The sequence below is a fragment of the Loxodonta africana genome, chromosome 2, assembly GCF_030014295.1.
Source record: "Loxodonta africana isolate mLoxAfr1 chromosome 2, mLoxAfr1.hap2, whole genome shotgun sequence".
Lineage (NCBI taxonomy): Eukaryota > Metazoa > Chordata > Mammalia > Proboscidea > Elephantidae > Loxodonta > Loxodonta africana.
This window is the reverse complement of record NC_087343.1, coordinates 173,299,481-173,321,725: the sequence shown is the minus strand read 5'-3', so window position 1 is coordinate 173,321,725 and position 22,245 is coordinate 173,299,481. Positions and strand designations below refer to the sequence as shown.

General features: G+C 44.4%; 1 protein-coding gene across 3 annotated transcripts in view; it reads left to right on the top strand.

The window, feature by feature from the left end:
• ADAM19 (ADAM metallopeptidase domain 19) overlaps positions 1 to 20,037 on the top strand; it is a 112,877-nt gene extending 92,840 nt beyond the window's left edge. For all 3 annotated transcript variants that reach the window (XM_064278863.1, XM_064278858.1, XM_064278853.1), the window contains 9 exons: positions 1,030 to 1,138; positions 3,142 to 3,346; positions 4,997 to 5,074; positions 5,199 to 5,307; positions 6,569 to 6,713; positions 8,071 to 8,155; positions 8,452 to 8,676; positions 14,972 to 15,124; positions 15,902 to 20,037. In XM_064278863.1, coding sequence (XP_064134933.1) covers positions 1,030 to 1,138; positions 3,142 to 3,346; positions 4,997 to 5,074; positions 5,199 to 5,307; positions 6,569 to 6,713; positions 8,071 to 8,155; positions 8,452 to 8,676; positions 14,972 to 15,124; positions 15,902 to 15,955 — 1,163 coding nt within the window. In that variant the 3' untranslated portion in view covers positions 15,956 to 20,037. The remainder of the gene's footprint in view (positions 1 to 1,029; positions 1,139 to 3,141; positions 3,347 to 4,996; positions 5,075 to 5,198; positions 5,308 to 6,568; positions 6,714 to 8,070; positions 8,156 to 8,451; positions 8,677 to 14,971; positions 15,125 to 15,901) is intronic.
• The last annotated feature ends 2,208 nt before the right edge of the window (positions 20,038 to 22,245 follow it).

Sequence of the window (22,245 nt, the reverse complement as noted above, 5' to 3'; positions counted from 1 at the left end):
ATAATAATATAATATAATATAATAATATAATATAATAATATAATATAATATAATAATATAATATAATATAATAATATAATATATATAATATAATAATATAATATATATAATAATATAATATATAATAATATAATATAATATAATATAATAATATATATAATATAATAATATAATATAATATAATAATATATATAATAATATAATATATATAATAATATAATATAATATAATAATATAATAATATAATAATATAATAATATAATAATATAATATAATATAATAATATAATAATATAATATAATATAATAATATAATAATATAATAATATAATATAATATAATAATATAATATAATATAATAATATAATATAATATAATAATATAATATAATATAATAATATAATATAATATAATAATATAATATAATATAATAATATAATATAATATAATAATATAATATAATATAATAATATAATATAATATAATAATATAATATAATATAATAATATAATATAATATAATAATATAATATAATATAATAATATAATATAATATAATAATATAATATAATATAATAATATAATATAATATAATAATATAATATAATAATATAATATAATATAATAATATAATATAATATAATAATATAATATAATATAATAATATAATATAATATAATAATATAATATAATAATATAATATAATATAATAATATAATATAATATAATAATATAATATAATAATATAATATAATATAATAATATAATATAATATAATAATATAATATAATATAATAATATAATATAATATAATAATATAATATAATATAATAATATAATATAATATAATAATATAATATAATATAATAATATAATATAATATAATAATATAATATAATATAATAATATAATATAATATAATAATATAATATAATATAATAATATAATAATATAGCTTGCGCTTTGGGGTGCTTTCCATTCTACTGAAGTTGGCTGATCTGCTTGATAAAAGTTGTTTCTTTCCCCCACAGGAGCCCAGCCTGCCCCTGATCTCTGCTTCGAGAAGGTGAATGTGGCAGGAGACACCTTTGGAAACTGTGGGAAGGACATGAATGGTGAACACAAGAAGTGTAACATGAGGTAATGACCATAGGGCAGACCCCATGAGATGAAGCATCACAAAGCAGTTTCTGATCTGAACTCCTCATCCCTGCACAGCTCAGCAGCTTGGTGGGCCCAGTGCTGGGCCTATAAATATATCAGTAGAATTCAGTCATCTTTTCCAGGCCTGATATTTGACAGTGTACCATTCAGCCCTAAGGAAGTGAGAGGGAGGGTGTGGGTAGCAATGGTTCCTAGAAAGCTGGCCAGCCTCCCTTTTGGGACCTTCTTACAGTAGGGTAAGAAATTGGCCCTCTATTCTCCAGGGTGATATGTATGCCCTCATCTGAATAGCCCAAGTTATTCTTTTTTTTGTTGATTCAACTATCCATCCATCTATCCATCCAATATCTATTGAAGGTTTACTATGTGCCAGGTAATGCGCTGAGTGCTGGGAGGAGACAATGGAGATCAAGACTCACTTCTGCCTTCATGGAACTTTTGTGATAATGGTGGAGGAGAGCCACTGTATTAGTTTCCTAGAGCTGCTGTAACAGGCTACCACAAACTAGGTGGCTTAACACAACAGAAATTTACTCTCTCACACTTCCAGAAGCTAGAAGTCTCAATTCAGGCATCAGCAGGACTGTGTCTCTCTGAAAGCTCTAGGGGAAGGAAAATCCTTTCTTGTCTCTTCCAGCCTCTGGTAACCCCAGACGTTTCTTGGTTCATGGCAGCGTAACTCCAGTCTCTGCTGTGTCTTCACATGGCTGTCTTCTCTTTGTGTCTACCTGTCTGTCTGTGTTACATCTCCTCTTTTGATAAGGATACCAGTCATACTGGATTATGGCCACTCTACTCCTGTATGACCTTTGTTAACTAATTACATCTGCAGAGACTGTTTACAAATAAGGTCACATTTGCAGGCACTGGGGGTTAGGTATTTAACATATCTTTTTGGGGGACACCAATCAACCCATAACAGCCACCTAACCCAATCTTAGTGGGTCAAAGGTAGTTTCCCAAAGGAAATTATGCCTAAACTGAGATCTAGAGGAATTATTTAGGTGAACAGGGTGGAAATGGTGCCAGTGCCTGGGAGAATGTTCCAGGCTGAGAGATGAGTAAAGTCTGGTGTAAGAGATAAACTGGCAATTGGAAGAACTGATAACAGTTTGATACAGTTAAATTACAGTCTTGAGGTTCAATGGAGAAGGGCCTGCTGAGAACTGAGCGTGGAGAATTAAACAGGGATCAGATCGTGAAAATCCTTGAATGCATGGATAGGGAAATTTGGACTTGACCTTGAGAGCAGTGTGGAAATGAGGCTCTAGTGGGGTGAGACTGGTCCCTGGGTGGCGCAAATGGTTTGAGCTCAACTACCAACCTAAAGGTTAGTGGCTTGAACGTACCCAGTGGTGCTGCAGAATAAAGGCCTGGCAATCTTCTTCCATGAAGATTACAGCCCCATAACCCTATGGAACAGTTCTACTCTGTAACATATGGGGTTGCCATGAGTCAGAATTTACTAGATGGTAATGGGTTTGTTTTTTGGTTTGTGGGGTTTTTTTTGGTGAGGGGCAAGACTGGAGGAAGGTAGATGCTTCCTGCAGTCCAAGTAAGAGAATAGCGGGTGAATTATGCTTGCTATAGAGGAGGGAGAATTGGAGTGCTTGAAAATTGCTTGAGGCTAAGGATGAGGGAGAATGGGGAGTTGAGGATGGCTCTAGGCTTCTGGCTGGAGCACCTAGCTGGGTGGCAGATTGCTCAGATCAGGCAATTGCCTTTGCAGTGAGGAAGACTCTCCCAGACCAGTTCTCTGGTCTAGATATGCTTGGGGACAGGAGCCTTAAAACTTTCCCCTGGTCTTAGTCCACATGGGGTCTCCCCTGGTGGGTCCCTAGAATAGATTCACTGCTGTGACCTTTGCCTCATCCCACCCAAACCCGTTGTCTCGGTCAGGGAGCAAAGAAGCTTGTGGGTGCCCCAGCACTCCCCCTGCCACTGATTTCATCTCCTTCTCTCCCTCTCTCGTGACCCAGAGATGCCAAGTGTGGGAAGATCCAGTGTCAGAGTTCTGAGGCCCGGCCCCTGGAGTCCAATGCAGTGCCAATTGACACCACCATCATCATGAATGGGAGGCAGATCCGATGCCGGGGCACTCACGTCTACCGAGGTCCTGAAGAGGAGGGTGATATGCTAGACCCAGGCCTGGTGATGACTGGGACCAAGTGTGGCTATAACCATGTGAGTCCCTCCCCCTGCCTCACTCAGGGATGGGCCCTGTGAGAGAGGGACTAAGGCTCTGGAGGGAGGGTGCCTGAGCTCAAATCCCAGCCTCACCAAACTCTCAGAGCCTCAGTGTCTTCTTTTATGAAACATGTTTCATAATAGCAAGTACCCACCCCATAACCAAAAAACTAGTTGCTGTTGACTTGATTCCAACTTGTGGCAATACCATGAGTAGAGCTGTGCTCTGTAGGGTTTTCAATGGCTGATTTTTTTAATAGAGCAACTCTTTTTTTATTGTGCTTTAAGTGAAAGTTTACAAATCAAGTTAGTCTCTCACACAAAAACTTCTTTGCACCCTGCTATGTACTCCTAGTTGCTCTCTCCCTAATGAGACAGCACACTCCTCCCCTCCCAACCCTGTATTCCCCAAGTCCATTCAACCAGCTCCTGTCCCCCTCTGCCTTCTCATCTCACCTCCAGGCAAGAGCTGCCCACATAGTCTCATGTGCCTACATGAGCCAAGAAACTCACTCCTCACCAGTGCCATTTTCTCTCTTATAGTTCGGTCCAATTCCTGTCTGATGAGCTGGCTTTGGGAATGGTTTCAGCCTTGGGCTAACAGAAGGTCCGGGGACCATGACCTTAGTCAGACCATTAAGTCTGTTTTTTTTTTTTTTTAATGAGAATTTGAGCTCTGCATCCCACTGTTCTCCTCCTCCGTCAGGGATTCTCTCTTGTGTTCCCTGCGAGGGCAGTCATCGGTTATAGCCAGGCACCATTTAGTTCTTCCAGTCTCAGACACTCTGGTTTATGTGGCCCTTTCTATCTCTCGGGCTCATACTTACCTTGTGTCTTTGGTATTCTTCATTCTCCTTTGCTCCAGGTGAGTTGAGACCAATTGATGGATCTTAGATGGCTGCTTGCTAATATTCAAGACCCCAAATGCCACTCAGCAAAGTGGGATGCAGAATGTTTTCTTAATACATTTTGTTATCAATAAGTGATTTTTTGGAAGTAGAACCCAGGTGTTTCTTGTGAGGTGCTTCTGGGTAGACTCAAACCTTCAACTTTTTGGTTAGCAGCTCAGTCTTTGAGCATGTTAGCCATTTGTTCCACCCAGGGACTCCACCCAATAGAATTACTATAAGTATTAACCAAGATCATCCATAAAGCACATAGATGGGCTAGCTATTATCATTTTCATCCTCATCATTAATTATCTTATGAACTAAGAGATGGACTTGGAGTCAGGGATCCCTGGGAAAATAATTACAGCTATCTCATAGGGTTAACTGTGAGAATGAAATAAAAATATATATGAAGCATCTGGGATGGTGCTTAATATACCATTAAGTATTTAAGATATAATCAGCATTTGGCACTATATAACATAATAAATAACACATACTTATGTTGTTAAATATACTATTTTAAAAAGATAACATTTGTCGTTTTCCCCCCAGTTATAAAAGTAATACCAGAATTTAGTTAACTACTGTCCCGTCCTTGGATTTTTAGGTTGTTTTCAATTTTTCATTCTGATAAATAACCTGAGATGGGCTGCCTTTTTCAGTCCTCATATGTTCTCACTATAAAACCCAGGTCTTCTGATTCCCAGCCAGTGTCGCTTCATTGTACTGACGCTGGGCTTCCTCCTTGCTACAGATTTGCTTCGAGGGCCAGTGCAGGAACACCTCCTTCTTTGAAACCGAAGGCTGCGGGAAGAAGTGCAATGGCCATGGGGTAGGTGTGGCCGGGCTCTGTTGGCTCCTCCTGGCCAGTGTCCATGGGGAAGGCCCTGAGAGGGGCCAGGTTCTTGGAGGTTTGAGGCAGTGCTGACCTCTGTCCTTCCCTTCCCTCGATCTAGGTCTGCAACAACAACCAGAACTGCCACTGCTTCCAGGGCTGGGCCCCACCCTTCTGCATGACGTCAGGCCCGGGGGGCAGCATCGACAGTGGGCCCATGCCCCCTGAGAGTGAGTGTACACCTGCTGCAGGCCCCTGCCCACCTTCCTGTGGGCCTTTGTGTGGTGCTGTGGGCCAGGCGGTGTGTTGTGTAGTATCCACTTTGAGTCTGGTTTATTATTCTAACTTTGTAGATGAGGAAACCAAGAAAAAGAGAGGCAGAGTGAGAGGGGGGTTTCAGGCCAGCAGTCTGGTGTGGAGACTCTCAGTTTAGTCGCTTTCCTATTCTTCCCACTGAGGAGGAGCCTGCGTAGTAGAGAGAGGGATTAAGAGAGCTTGTAGGGCATTGGACAGCCCCACCCCTTTTTGGGAATGGGGTGACCAGTCCTTCTTTTGCTCTTAAAAATAGTCATGAATTGGGGGCACATTATGGTGATTTAGGTTCCCTTGGGTAAACACGTGGAGTCCTGGTGGTAAGTGGTTAAGAGCTATCGTTGCTAACCAAAAGGTCAGCATTTCAAATCTACCAGCCACTCATTGGAAACCCTATGGGGCAGTTTTACTCTGTCCTATAGGGTCACTATGAGCTGAAATTGACTCAATGGCAACAGGCTTGCTTTTTTATTTTGGGTGGACACAGGATAAAATGGGGAAACGGACATTCAGAAAACTTGTTATTTTTTAGTATAAACCTTGGGGATTTCAACCTTGTGGTTTCTAAACTTTTTTTTTTTTTTTTAAATAGAGGCTTTCAAAGATGAACCCTCCCCCAATATACAAAATGGATAAAAGTAGTGTTTTATTGCTAGAAATCTGTTTTGTACATTTGAATGTACAATTTGTGAGAACAGTGAGGCAGCTTTGATGAAACCAAACGTGAAAGTGTAGATCACGGATGACATTTCTGGCCGGAGATGAGCCTGGGTCTTTCAGTGTTGTGTGTTGTTTGCTTCATGTTCAGGAAAATCGCGATTCAGATTCAGGCTGAAAACTAGTGGCAAATGATAATAGAGCTTTAAGTGCTTGCCTTGGAAGGGACGTTCTTCAATTAAATGGACGTGGCTGGAGAAGCTATATTATGAGGTCTGCGTAAAGCAAGTTAACCTCGCTGTTTAAGCTAATATTACTGGTTTCCTACTGGTTCTTACTGTGTTTTTTTTTTTAATTATTATAATTTTAAAGTTAAAATAAGTAAGACAAATTCAAAGCAAATCAGATATCTGAAGAGGAATCAGGAATACGTTGTTTGAACTCTATTGCTTTAGCCCAAAGAACTTTTAAATCTCTCATTTGGGAGAATTCCTGACCTAGTTTCCTGGTTGTTTCTGGTAGGTCTTGGTCCAGTGGTAGCTGGAGTGGTGGCAGCCATCTTCATGCTGATGGTCCTGTTGCTGATGTACTACTACTGTAAACAGAACAACAAGCTGGGCCAACTCAAGCCCTCAGCCCTCCCGTCCAAGCTGAGGCAACACTTCAGGTAGGGCAGAGCGTCTTGAAGTACTTGGGGGCCACTTGCGGGTCATAAAACCCTCTGTAAGCAGTAATCGATGAAAGAATTGGTGAGGGTGGGTCTAGTCCAGAGAAGGCAAGTGGAAGGTACACACTGCCTCTCCCTTTCTGCCATGCTTCATAACCAGGGCCAGCATTACTAGTTGATCTTTTGTTGTTGTTGTAAGAATATACACAGCAAAACATGTACCCATTCAACGGCTTCTACATGTGCAATTCAGTGACACCGATTACATTGTTTAAGTTGTGCAACCGTTCCTACCCTCTTTTTTGAGTTGTTCTTCCCACCTTGACATAAATTTACTGCCCCCTTTTTTCTAAGCTTCCTATCTAATCTTTCAGGTTGCTGTTGTCAATTCGATCCCATATAGATAGTCCTTGAACGAGCGTAATGCTCAAGGCAGACGTTTTTTACTACTTAAGCTAAATTATTGTTTGATTTTGAGAAGACTTCAGGGAATATTTTTGGTATAAATTTTAAAGATTATCTCAAGGCAGTAGCTTCAGGGGCTTATCTAGCCCCCATGGCTCCAGCAAGTCTGGAGTCCATGAGGATTTGAAATTCTGTTCTGCATTTTTCCCCTTTTGGTCAGGATTCTTCTACAGAATCTCTGATCAAAATGTTCAGTAATGGTAGCTGGGACTAGCTGATCTTACTATAAGTACTCTCCTTGCTGAGCCTAGTCATCACTTCAGAATCCTTCTCAGCAGAATGCTCCCAACTAATTCAAGCTGGAATATAAAATGAATCTTTTTGCCATCCTTTATCTATTTGATTTGTCCCCCATTTTAAAGAGCAGGAAACCAAGGCAGCCCCAAAGTTGCCCAAGGCAGTTCATAGTGGTGGCTGGACCTCAGCTGAAGACAAAGTCTAATTTTTAAAAGATTGATACATTCCCTTGGCTTTATTGAGGGTATGTAGTCTCCAAATCCTCTGTTACACCTGTTCTGGAGAAGATTTTAAATCCTAGGCCTCTCTGTATTTATACCTGAGGGGTTGGTTCATGGCTGGTAACATCATTGGTATTGATGGTTGGTGTCGCCTAAGGGGAGAAGGGTCTTTGAGCGTGAAGAGAAGGTGCTGAGGAAGACTGCTTTGTATTGGGCTAGCTCTTGGAGTTCTCAATTGGCCAGACTCAGGTCTTTATAGCTGAGAAGCTGGGGTTCAAGAAGACCAATCTCCACCCCCTTTAAGACTTGGCCAGTGACATGCCTTGGGGGAAAATCTGGCTGCTTGCCGCTATGCTTGGGCTAGAGTGAGCTCAGTTACTGACCCTTTCTGAACTTCCTTTACTTCCCCCACCACCCCAATTTCTTGTTTTTAGTTGTCCCTTCAGGATGTCTCAGAGCAGTGGAACTGGCCATGCCAACCCAACTTTCAAGTTACAGACGCCCCAGAGTAAGAGAAAGGTAAGGGCATTGCACCATTGAGCTTTGCTACTTTTTCTTTATCTCCCAGGATCCTCTGCTGCCCCACAGGATTGGTAATCAAAGGCATTTTATAAGACTGAGAGACACATCAATTAGTTCTCATATCCCTTAATGACTTCGAAGTTTGGATCTGTCCCCTGGAATATTCTAGGGATTTAACAGGCCATCCTGTCCTCCCCTCTGGTCATCTCAATGAGATATACAAGGGGACCTCTGAGGTTTTCAGAGGTTTCAGGAGTCCTGTCTCTCAGGTGTTCCTTGTCTTATGCATACAGATGACCAACACACCCGAAATCCCTCGGAAGCCCTCCCAGCCTCCTCCCCGGCCCCCTCCAGACTACCTGCACAATGGGTCTCCATCAGCATCATTGCCAGCGCTCCTCAGCAGGGCCGTTAGGAATGCCCCAGGGCCTAGGTCTGAAGTGGAAAGAAAGGAGTCATCCAGGAGGCCTCCCCCAAGCCGACCAGCACCCCCTGCACCAAATTATGTCCTCACCCAGGTAAGTGGGTTCTCAGCAACCCTGGGTCTGGGCATCGCTTTTAAGGTCACTGGCAGTGGGGAATGTCAGAGGCTGGGAAGATGAACTTAATGGGTTACAAGGCAAGTGACTTTTTCTTCATTCTGGTGAATGCCGGGGCACACAGAGGGCTAGAGCAATGACCACAGGGAAAAGCGCCCCCCTGGGCAGCCCCCAGACCTCGGAGCTTTCCTCCCTGCTGGGCCTGCCTATCTTACGACAAGCTGCTACCCACCTTTTACCCACAAGTAACTTCTCTCCGTTCTCCATGCTCTTCTCCCCTCTCGATTTTTGCAAATGCTGCGTCTTCTACCTATTATGCTTTTCCCCACTGCACAGCCAGCTCCAATTCCTCTTTAGGTCTCCTCTCAGATGTCTCTTCCTCCAAGAAGCTATCTGTGACCCCCAAGTCTGAGCTCAGTGCCTCTATACTTCCTCTGTCATAGTACTTGTCTGACCAAATTGTACCCATTGATATCCACTAATTCAAAAGGCTTCCTGATTGAGGTAGCCTTGATACTTTGTTCATCCAAGGACAGATCAAGGGGCCAGGGCCTCTGGGAGACGTGAGTAAGGTCCAGGCTACAGCCCCATCACTGCTGCTCATTGGAAGCAGAGCCATCCTCCCCAGCAGCCTGTTCACCCAGCATGTGTGTGCTCTGACGGCTCCAACTGTACCCTCTGCAGGAAGTTCCCCCAGTGCAGACGCAGGTGTTCCCAGACAGGGTGTGGTGCCTTCCTGAGCCAGGCCTGTGTGTTTTGGTTGTGCCCCTCATGTGGGGCTGGAGACTTGCTTGGTTTCCTCCTGGGGTTGCTTTTCTTGGACTTGGTCCCAAGGGCTCCCCTGGGGCTCATGCTGTCTCTGATCCTAAGCATTGAGGGGCTGGCACCAGGTTTGGGGACATGGGACAGCGTTAGTGTTTGGCGGAACTGACAGCATCTGGTTTGATGAAACCACTTCTCTCTGATTCCTCTCATCTGGGGTTGGGACAGATTGGAAAAACCCATGAGGAAGGAGAGGGGCAAGATTAACAGGGTGAGAGCAGAGAAAGACGGAAACGGAAAAGTGCAAAAGGAGGGAAGAGTAGAAAGAGAAGAGAAGATGAAGAGAAAGAGGGGAGAAAGCAACTGTGTAGGGACAGGGTGTAGAGGGAAAACAGGTACAGGAGGAGGGAGAACGTGTGGAAGAAAGGGAAGGAGGTCCATTCAGACCCGTATTCCTAAAACAGCCACATTGGAGGTCTGTTCAAAGAAGACAGGGCCAGCCTCACCCGACTCACTCCAAGGTGCTAGGCCCTGGTCAGGAGGGTAGCAGGGGCATCCAGAATCCAGCTGATAGGGAGACCCTGCAGGCTCCATGCCTGTCCCCGACTCCCACTCTCCCTGGTGGCTGCTGGCAGGAGCCCAGAGTCAGGAATTCACCCAGCCAGTGATGGTATCTCGAAGCACAGATCCCAAGCTCAGCTTTCCTGGGTTCCAGGGCTCAGATGGGGGTTTATCCAAGAGCGGACAGTGGGAGGTAGCTGCTTGGAGAGGAAACTCCTTCCTCAAAGCCATTCCAAGAAGTGAATTATTGTTATCTTCATTTTCTCACAAGGTAGCTGAGTGTCACAGAGTTAAAGGAATTTACCCAGCCCACACAGTTTGTAAGTGAAGGAGCCAGGACTTGACCCAAGATCTGACTGTAAACCCTTAGCCACTCTGTGTGCAGGTCCTGGCTTAGGCTCCAGGGTACAGAGCCAAAGGACACCATCCTACCTTGGAGGCGCTCTCAATCTAAAACAATCTAGAGAGAGCCAGCCAACCAGACCTTAGCTCCATGCATAGCTGGGTGACATTGGTCATCCTGGAAAGGTGGTGGGTGAAACTTTGTAACCCCTTTTGTTCTTTCCACAAATGTGTATTGAACATCTACTCTGTGCTAGGCAATGGTGAGCAGAATAGATGCATCTCTGCCTCCTGGTGCCTCATTCTATTGGGGAAGAGACTCAGATACATGCAGTCACAACAGTAATAAGTACCATGAAGGCGAGTATAATAAGGGGACTTGACCCAGTCTGGGAAGGCTTCCCTAAGGAGGTGGTGTTGAGCTGAGACATGAAGGATGAGCAGGAGTTAACCAAGTTGTGTGTATGAATGGCAAGGAAGATTTCCTGGCCCAGTGACCCGCTAGGAAAGAGGCTGTTGAGTGGCAGGTCAAAGGAACTTAAAGGCTGGTATAGCTGGATCCCAAAGAGTTGGAGAAGAGGCTGGAGAGCTGGGGAGGGGAGGAGGGGAGGGCAGACTGTGTCAGGCTCATGGGCTTTGGTCAGGACTTTGGTCTGAAAGGCGAAGTGGTGGTCAGTGGTGACTGATCAGGTTTGCCCTCCACTAGGGTCATATCTATAGACAGGAGGGAGGCGTAGTGCCTGGGAGGGCCCCATAAGTGCTTCTGTGGCCACTAATCTATTTTCTGACCTGGCTGGGGATTAAATAAGTGTGTTCCCCTTGTGATAATTCATCTAGTTGTATATTTATAATTTGTTTCACTTCTTTGTATGTATATTACTTTTTTTTTTTTTAAGCTAAAACAAAAAGGCTTACTCTTGCAGCAGTGTGTGATGTGAGGGGACAGGACTGGATGCCTGGGTGTATTAGTCAGATGGTTTAGAAGTTGTTCAGAAGAGAGATGATGGTAGCTCAGAGCAGGGGCGTGGCAGCGGTGACAGAGTGAAACAGAAGAGAGGTGTGTAGAAGAGAAAATAGAACGGACTTAGGAGCGATTGAGAGTCCCTAGGTGGTGTAAATGGTTAACAGGCTCAACTGTTAACTAAAAGTTTGGAGGTTCAAGTCTACCCAGAGGTGCCTCAGAAGAAGGGCCTAGGGCTCTACTTCTGGAAAATCAACCATTGAAAACCTATGGAACTCAGTTCTACTTTAACACACATGCGGTTGCCATGAATCGGAGTTGACTCCATGGCTACTGGTTTTGGGAAACGATTACAAAAGGGGTTGTCAGGGGATGACTCTGGTATCTAGTTATGCGACTTGTGTGATGGAGGTGCCACTCCTTGAGGAAGATGCTTCTTTGGGGGGCCCAGAGCTAACAGGCTGATTAAGCTCCTGCACCCAGATAGCACCCCCACCCCCAGTTGCTCATTTTGTGCAACCAGCAGCTGAAGGAGCACAGCGTCTCCAATTGCACCGACATCTGCATGCAGCTGTTTTTCCTCCAGAAGGTCTCCATCCTGTCTGCTGGCAGCTCCTGTGATTTGGCGGCTGTCCTGAGCCACCCTTCGGGGAAGGGATGGAGCCGGAGAACAGAGCTTTTCAGTCACAAGAATTTGTTACTCTTCTCTTTTCTGAGCCTTAGTTTCTGCTCTCAGTTTTCTGATGACTGGTGGAAAATCCCACTTCTCTGAGTCACCCCTGCCCTTCCCCAGGCTTGCCTGTTGGCCATTTTAATGCTCGTTAATGATCTTCTTGGAAAGGGGAACAAGATCAAGGGCAGCAGGCACTGGAACTCCCACATGTGGAACTGGCTACTCTCCTAAAACCCACTAGCTTATGGATCTGTGGGTAGCACAGTCCATGCTCTCCCACTTAAAAAAAAATTTTTTTTAGCCACAAAAGAAATGCATACTCATTGTAAGAAATTTGGCTAGCACAGAAATTTATCTATCTTTAATACTAAACCCGATACTAACACTAATTTCAAAAGCAATATGTATTGAGCATTTATTGTATACTAGGCACTGTTCTGGAAGCTTGAGATGTATTAGTAACCCAAACAGACAAGAACCCCTGCCCCACTTCCCTTCTAGTGGGGGACAGGAGACAGAAATGATTAACTTAATAAATAAGTAAATGTTATAGTATGTTGGAAGGGGTAAATGATATAAGAAAAAAAGAGAAGTACATTAGAATAAAAGGGGCTGGGAGTGGCAAGGGCCAGGGTGGTAGGTGGCTGTGATTTTAAATAAGGTAGTCAAGGAAGACTTTACTAAGAAGGTGACAGAAACACAAAGGTAATATAAAAGTGCAAAGGGAGAGAATCCTTGTTAATTATGCCACCCATAGGCAACCAATGGGCAAAAAAAGTCTTTTTTTTAGTTTTATTTTTATTTGTACAGGTAACACACATAACTGCTTTTATTAAAAAAATTGAATGTTCAAATTTTAACTCAGAAAAAAAAAAACCAGACTTCCTGGTCTGACAGAGACTGGAGAAGCTCTGAGAGTATGGCCCCCAGACACCCTTTTAAGTCAGCACTGAAGTCACTCCTGAGGTTCTCCCTTCACCTAAAGATTAGACAGGCCTAGAAAACAAAACTAGACTAAATGGACACACCAACTCGCAGGGACGAGAAGGCAGGAGGGGACGGGAAATCTGGTAATGGGGAACCCAAGGTTGAGAAGGGAGAGTGTTGACACGTCGTGGGGTTGGCAACCAATGTCACAAAACAATATGTGTGTTAATTGTTTAATGAGAAACTAATTTGCTCTGTAAACCTTCATCTAAAACACAATTAAAAAAAAAAAAATTGAATGTTCCTCTCGTCCATTCACTCACACGCTATCTCAGTCCCCTCCCCAAAGGCCACCTCAGTTATCAACTTGGTCTTACCCTTCCTGACATTTTTCTATTTATTTGTGTGTGTGTGTCTGTGTCTGTGTCTGTGTGTGTGTGTAGTGGTGACTTATTTTACATAAAATAGCCTTCGCCACAGCCTGTACTTCAGCTTGCTTTTTTCACTTAACAACCAATCTTGAACATCTCTCCACATCAGCATGTATCGGTTTACCTTGTTCTTTTAAAATACTGCATATTTCCCTGTGTAATTTTAGTTATTTCTCTATTGATGCAAATTTTGAATATTTATACTTTCCTTTGCTGCCACAAAAAGTGCTATAAGGAACATCCTTGAAATTTTATTTTTGTGCACATGTGCAAATAGTTCCTCAGCATAGATAATAGGAAGTGGAATTATTCAAAGAATGATATTTCTAATTTTAATAGATACTGCCAAGTTGTTCTCCAAAAAGGCACATTTTTTCCTGAATATATAAATTACACACACACACTTTTTTTTTAATGAGGCCCTTTAGGAGTCACTGGATGGTGCAAATGATTAAGCACTGGGATGCTAACCAAGAGTTTGGAGGTTTAAGTTCACCAAGACATACCTCAGAAGAAAGGCATAGTGATCTATTTCTGAAAAATCAGCCATTTAAAACATTTTGGAGAGTTGTGTGATAGATGTATTTATAACAAAACAAAACAAAAAAAAGTAGAGTAGCTGCTGATGCTGCTTATGTACAACCAAACACTTCATGGGATTTTGGTTCCTTGGTTTGGAGGTTTAGGGTCATAGTTTCATGGAACATCCCAGTTAATTGGCCTAATAATGTCTTTAGTGCTTCTTTTCTACCTCCTAGTTCATTGCATAGCGCCTGGGGTCTTAAAAGCTTGCAAGCGGCCATTCAAGGCACTTGGTCTCTATTTCTCTGGAGGGATTTTGAGAAAGAAGGAGGGTCAGGAATAGGAGGAGGATATAATGTGTAGCCAATTGCCTCCATGAACAACTGCTCCTTTGCCATGAAACCAGAAGAACTGGATGATGTCTGGCTTCCATTACTGAACATTTTGATCAGAGACTATATAGAAGAAGCCTGATCAAAAGAGGGAAAATGTAGAACAGAATTTTAAATTTTCATGAACTCCAGACTTTCTGGAGCCATGGAGGCTGGATGAATCCCTGAAACTATTGCCCTCAGGTAGTATTTAAACCTTAAACCAAAAATATCCCCTGAAGTCTTCTTAAAGCCAAGCAGAGGTTCAGCTTAGGTAGTTCAAAATGTCTGCCTTAAGCATTATGCTCTTTTAAGAACTACCTATATGGGCTGAAAGTGACAACAGCAACTCAGAAGATTATATAGCAGCCTTAGGGAGCAATGAGTTCATGTTAATGGGGGAGGAACAACTCAGAAAAGGGGGGTGAGGATGATTGCACAACTTGAAGAATGTACTCAATGTCACCGAATTGTACATATAGAAATGGTTGAATTAGTGTATGTTTTGCCTTGTATGTTCTCAATAACAACAACAAAATAAAATTAAAAAAAAAAATTCTATGGAACACAGTTCCACTGACACGCATAGGGTTGACATGAGTTAGAATCTACTCAAAGGCAACTGGCAATAGCATATAATCTGATTTGACCCTAACATATTGAGAGCATTTTCTTTGGAATGAGTCTCTCTGGGCTTTGAGTGAAGTTGTTGCTTTCTCCACAGGATTTCTCCAGGCCTCGGCCTCCCCAAAAGGCACTGCCAGCTAACCCAGTGCCAGGCCGCAAGACCCTCCCACGGCAAGGCGGCGCCCCCACACTGCTGCCCTCTGCTGCTGGCCCTCAGCAGTCCCGGCCGCTGGCAGCACCTGCCCCAAAGGTAAGTGCCGAGAAGCCTTCAAGGTTCAAGCTAGCTGGTGCCAGAGGGTTCTGGGCAGGGAAGTCTGTGTTTGAGAAAACAAACCAGTTTCATGCTTGCCATCTGGAGTGAATTTCCAGCACAAAAGCTGAGGACAGAAGTTTAGCATTTCTTGTTGCCCCGTTGACTATCCCTTAAATTAATAATAGAGTTTTCTGGTCTCTGTGAAAGATGATGCTTAGGAGCCTGAGCTACGAAGACAGGCATATGAGGCTTTTAACTTTGGTCTGCACCTGACCAGCTGAGTGACCCTGAGCAAGTCACTCTCTTGAATCTCAATTTCTTTAACTGTAAAAAGGCAATAATAAGCAACAGTAACCAGCCTCCTAAGGTTGCTTTGAAGGTGAAGTCGGTTAATTTACATAACTGCCTGGCATATGGTAGGCAGTGCACAAATGGCCGCTCTTATTACTTCTTCTCTGTGGCTGGTGTATTCTCAGTTTGCCGGTCCTGGGAGGTGGGTCAGAAAGAGATGCAGTGAGGAAGCTGGCTGACAAACCTGTATTCCCCACAAGGCACTGGGAAATCTGTGGGCTGAGTTGCTGCTTGAGGGGGGAAGGAAGGAGCTGGAAGGAATTCTTCAGCTTGTGATGGGGCGGGCACCCACCATGCCTCTCGCTGAAGGATTGACGGTCTTTCTTCTCAGTTGATGTATCTGTCCAAAGTGAGAACACGGATCTTCATTGATCGCAGGCATGTTTAGCTGATATCTTTCTTCCTCCCTTCTCTTCTTTCCAGTTTCCTGAATACAGATCACAGAGGGCCGGGGGAATGACTAGCTCAAAAACCTAGGCCTGGTTAAGGCTCTCCCTTTCCTTGAAGACTCCGGACATCCCAGTGGCCATGGAATCTGGAAGAAGCATGTCTGGCCACCCCTGAGCTCCTCCTCCCTTCTCCCGGAACTGCCAAATCTCTGAAAATCTCCTTCTGGACTCAGCCCCCCTCAGCTTCCTCAAAGACCCAGAGGGGCAACCATCAATGGAATCTAGGTGTTGTTTTGTGCAATATACAGTCGGGGGTATGGAGGGGAGAGCACAGGGGCGGGGGAATAACAGCATCTCCCTCCAGCCTCCCTTCTACAGGTCCCTGAGCCCAGAGGTGGCAATGGGGATGGCCGGGGGTGTCTGAGCCGGCCAGCCCAGCTAGGAAAAGTCCTGTTCAGCCCCTCTGGGCAGGACTTAGCTTGGAGAAGCCATGTCCCATGGGGGAACGTACTCATGAGAGCGCTCCATTGCCTCTGTCTTCCTGAAAGTCTCAGGCTGGATGGAGGCTAAGCACTTGCCCATCCTTTTTAAAAATTTTTTTAGGCACTGGGAATTGAGGAGGGGTCAAACCAGCCACTGCTGGGGCCCTGCCCAGGTCTTGGTTGAGTGATCTGAGGTGACAGCTCCTGGCTGCGTGGCTGCATGTGAATAAGTCAGGTCCCTGCCCCCCACCTCACCCTGTACCTCCGCTGTTATCCACGGGTCACCTTGACTCACACAGGTACTATTTGTAGGCAGTGCAGACAGCAGGGGGAGCACCAGGCTTGGGCCTCCTCTGAGCCGTAATGCCAAAGGTTGTAACTCTGTAATTCTTGATTGCTCTATGTTTTCACTTCTGCCCTTCCCAAGTGCTCCATGCTTTTGATTTCTCCTTGGCCCGTCAGACCTGCTCTGACGTGTGGTGCTTTGGTGAGTGGATCCTCAGCTGTCCCAACTTTCTGGTGACCTGGTGCTGGTGACCTAAGAGTTAGGGTCCTGCCACAAGGGTTAGCCACTTGGACGTCCTGCATCGGATCCCAAGATTGTTTACCAGACTAAACTTGGAGCATGACCTTGGGGTTTAAAGCTTTGTTTTCCATTGTGTCTTGAGACCTCAGCAGGGTTAGGGTATTTCTCTCTACTTCCTGACATAAACCTAGGCAGAGCCCACCAAAGAAGATAACAGGTGTCATGAAGGGAGCAGACATCCTAGGAACCCCAGCTATAAGAAGTCTCCCTAGTGGTCTGGTCACTGACTTGAGGAGAGACCATTGCCCTCTGAGCAGAGAACAGACCTGCCTCTAGCCATGGGGTGGGGGCGGGATCCTAGGAAAAGGCAGCAGCCTTTTAGAACAGAGTCTAAGCTGGGGCTCCTGCCTGTCCCCTCCCCCGGGGCATTTTACCTTCCACTTCCTTTTGTTCTCCCCTTCTGTTCACTGTTTATTGACCCTCACACTTCTGAGCAGATGGGGAATGTACTCCAGTGGATGCCATACTCCTTGGAGCAGGGAAGGAGGTCTGTGTGGGCTGTAGGTGCTCTGCTACGTAGGACAATTTCCACAAAATAGCTGGAGACATTTTCTGGGTGACTGTCTCCTGCCCTCAGACAGGTGCTGGGTGGTCCTCCAGAGGGGAGCTGGCCTGACTTTCATTCCTTCCGAGGGTTTCCAGGGGCCTCCTCACCTCCTGCAGGAAGTTGTTTGCTCTCAGGAACTTCAACACAGGGAAGAAATGGAGCTTTAGCCTCCCCAGCCACCACCCCAGGGCCTCTTTACAGTTCTCTGCACACAACAGGTGCTTAATAGATGCTCTTGGTTTCCTAGACAAGTGGGAGATACGGGATGTGCACCTGGGGACAAACATAGGGTAGCTTTAGAAAGATCTCAGGACAATGAGTTTCTCTGGTGACATTCGTGCCCCTCTCTGCTCCCCATACCCAACCTCCACCTTCCTTGCTGCCTGATGAAGTCAAACGACAGCCTTCCATTTAAACTGCTACCCCAGATGCCTCAAGGCTGGGTCCCAGAGAAGTAGTGGTAAAAACACCCGTGTCCCCCACCGCTGCCCCCCACAAAAAAAATCACCCTTAAGCCCATCCCCCAAGTGTTCCTGTGGTTTGTGTGGCTTTCTCCCTCACCTCAGGAGCTAGTGGCTCTGCAGTGAACATGGAGCCACAGCCATGTGGCTGCAGAGCCTTTTGAACCTGAAGTCCACTCTCCCCAGAACCACACAGAGAAGAGATCAGGGTTGGCTTTTTATTGTTGTTTTCACGTTATTTTAACACCCCTCCATCCCATAAAATTGTACTGTGAACTGGAAGATGGTCGAATTTTTTGAATTTGCTAGAGACTTTTGGCAGCCCAGCTCTACTTACTGTTTCACCCCTGGCTTTGCTTAGGGAGCTGGGAATCAACATTTCCGAGGACCAGGGAGGCTTCGTGGGAGGAACACCGGCAGTTACAGTCCTCTTTCCCCTCCTCTGCCACTGTGCTGCATTGAGGTGTCCAATCAAACATTCAGACGTGATGAAGGGGAGACTTTATCCAAAAGGATTATTGCATGGAGGGGAAAGAGAATATTGCAGTAGGGCAAGGGGGACTATTGAAATAGGGAGACCGCTCAGATGACAAGATCTGACAGCTTCTCAAAGCTCATGCAGAAAGGGGCTTTTCTTTTATCGGCAGGTAAACAAGGCCAGGAATAACTGGATTCAGGAAATGTGTTTCTCGTGCTCAGCCTTTTTTGGGAGGGGTCTTTGAGGGTCTGTTAGAAATCAGCCATTGAAAACTCTATGGAGCACAGTTCTACTCTGACACACATGGGGTTGCTGTAAGTTGGAACTGACTCTGTGCAACTGTTTTTGGTTTTGGTTTGCTGGCTCAGGCTGAGGGTGGGTGGAAGTGCAGGGTCCTGTGGGGAGGAAGGAAGCTTAACTAAAGTTAACTCAAGTTCGTTAACAAGCACTTTGCTCTGAGGGAGAGGTTGTAAATCTTTTTAAAAGCTAAATAAGCCTCTTGCTAGTTTTACAACCCAAGAATGTTTTTCTTAAGAGCCTTGGAGCCATGTCTTTGAAATGTAAACCTCAAGAGTGATAGCATCCTTATGGTCCTGTTTTAGACTAGGCACCTGGTTCCAAGGCAGAACTACCTGCTTGTCAAATAAGTTCTTTCTAGTCTTATTTACTCTTCCATATGAAGAAAAACCCGGCACAGGGTTTGGTTTGTTTTGGGTTATGAAGTAAAAAGGAACCCTGGTGGTACAGTGGTTAAGAGCTATGGCTACTAACCAAAAGGTTGGCATTTCGAGCCCACCAGGTGCTCTCTGGAAGCCATATGGGGCAGTTCTACTGTCTTATAGGATCCCTGTGAGTCAGAATTGACTCGAGGGCAACTGGTTTTGGTTTATGAAAGAAAAAGGAACCCTGGTGGTGCAGTGGTTAAGCACTTGGCTGCTAACCAAAAGGTTGGCCATTTAAACCCCACCCAGTAGTTTGTTGGGAGAAAGACTTGGCAATCCACTTCTGTAAAGATTTAAGCCTAGAAAACCCTATGGGGCATATCTACTATGTCACCTGGGGTCTCCGTGAGTTGAAAATAAACTCAATGATACCCAACAACATCAAAGCTCTTTTCTGCCCAAGCTATGAGACACACACAGATTCATGGTTAGAGCATTCTCCCTATTTTTCAATCGTTCCTTTCCTCCTAAAATAGCTCTTTTTCCTCTCTTGCAATAATCCTTTTGAATAAAGTCTCCTTACCTACGTCTGCATTTGTTTTTGTTTGATAGAGGGTGTGTCCGACTTGCCTCTTTAAATCAGAGAGCAGTTCTAAAGTCAATGATTGGGTCCATGTGTATAGAACAGTTCTGCTGAACACCCAAGAAAGCCGCGAGAGTGCCAACTGGAAGGGTGCCCCCATTCCTAGGGAAGCCAGCTAAGGAGAGGTTTTGCAGAACCCAAGCTAACTGCCTCCAAAGTAACCCCTTGGCCCACCCTCCCACACTCCCCACTCTGTGTACATGCGTGTCTGGGATGGATCCAGGGCAATGTGAATTTTGTTTTTATCTGGGAGATTCCTCACAGAAACATCCTTTTCTCTCTTGTCCACCTATTAATTGTTTACAATGATATTTGTACATCTATGCAAAATACTTGAATGGGCCGTTGTGCCTTTTTTCCTTGTTTGTATTTAATTAAAATAAATTGTTTGTCATTTGAAATGTTATCTGGTTTGGCAACTCTTTTTTTTTTTTTTTTAATGTCCCACTACTTAAACTGGATAGGATCCATTACACGTAGACTCCTCTTCAGAAGGAAAGAGTTTCCACAGAGACCATCAGTGCAGCCTATAAGGCCATTATGATGGATCTTCAGCCATAGAAGGTGTTCCTGGGTGTTGCAAATGGTTGACTTGCTCAGCTGCTAAGTGAAAGGTGAGAGGTTCAAGTCCACCCAGAGGAGATTCAGAAGAAAGGCCTGATGATTTAGTTTCAAAAAGTCAGCCATAGAAAACCCTAAGGAGCACAGTTCTCCTTTGACACACATGAGGTCACTGTGAGTCAGAATCGACTCGACAGCAACAGGTACTGGTTAGCCATAGGAAAAAACCCAAAACCAAACCCACTGCCATCATCGAGTTGATTCCAACTCATAGCGACCCTATGAGATCTGCCCCATAGGGTTTCCAAGGTTGTAATCTTTATGGAAGCAGACTGCCATATCTTTCTCCTGCCTAGCAGCTGCTGAATTTGAATCGCCAACCTTTCAGTTAGTAGCCGAGTGCTTAACCACTGGACCACCAGGGCTCCCTCCACCATAGAAGAGCCCCGTGTTTTCCATGACCATGTTTTCCCATGGGATGTTTCTCTTTGCACCTGGACACAGGCTGGTCTAGTTCAATTAGGTCTTGTATCATTAAAGAGAGAATGATCCGGGGATTTACTGATGAGTTCTTCCTACCCTACACGACTGGGTTTTGTAACGATCTAAGAGCCTCTGTTTATCTCCTCTTCTTATTCCTGGGGCTCATGTACTGTACAGGGAGAAACTTCCCCACCATCTTTGGGGCTGGGCAGGCAGGCCAGGGACCAGCATGCTTTCTGATAAAAAAAGCCCTTTATAATAACACAGCTTTTGTTCATTTAGTGCTGGATGCCACCTTTGCTCCCTCATTCCATCCCTACCTTAGTTCTGGGGTCTTATAAGAGAAATGGAATAATATCTACATTAAAAAAAGATCACCAGACCTGTCGCCCTCGAGTCAATGACGACCGATAGCAACCCTATAGAACAGAGTAGAACTGTCCCATAGGTTTTCCAAGGAGTGCTGGTGGATTCGAACTGCTGACCTTTTGGTTAGCAGCTGTAGCTCCTAACCACCGTGCCACCAAGGCTTCAATGTTTACTATAGTAGGTAATATTTATTGAGCACTTAACACGTGCTTGGCACTCTACCTTCTTTACATTGGTTATTTCATTTATTCTTCACAAAAAAAAAAAAACCTATCACGGTGATGAGGTTGCCTAAGGACACCAGAGGCATCTAAACACAAATGCGTTGGCTACTGAAATGATTGCTTATGAAATTAATGCCCACCCAAACATCCCTGCCTGCTTAACACCCTCATCTACCGCAGCTACTGTGTCCACTCTGCTGGCAGGTCTCTGGGATGATAGTCATACATTGGTCAGCAGCATAATACACAGAGCCTGCCTGGACAGACCTGGGTTCAAATCCCAACTCTATTCCTTACTAGATATGTGAACCTGGGCAAGTTCCAGAACTCAAAGTCTCTTTCCTCTATACAATTGGGGATAACACCTACCTCAAAAATGCTGCGATACAGAGATTGGAGAAACCCCCAGAGTATGGCCCTGGGACACCCTTTAAGCTTAGTACTGAAGTCACTTTTGAGGTTCACCCTTCAGCCAAAGATTAGACAGGCCCATAAAACAAAATGAGACTAAAGGGGCACACCAGCCCAGGGGCAAGGATTAGAAGACAGGAGGGGACAGAAAACCTGGTGATTGGGAACTCAAGGTTGAAGGGGAGAGTGTTGACATGTCGTGGTGTTGGTAATCAATGTCACAAAACAATATGTGTGCTAACTCTTTAACGAGAAGCTAGATTGTTCTGTAAACCTTCATCTAAAGTACAATTAAAAAAAAAAAAGTGATAATCCATGAAGTACTCTGTGTGAAAGCACCCAACAGTGCCTGGCACAGCTTACGTGCTCAGAAACTTGACTAGACTGAGTTGCTCTGCTTAACACAGTTAAAGCCATCAACAGCTAACTGAAAGGTCGCCGGTTTGAAACCACCAGTGGTTCCCCGGGAGA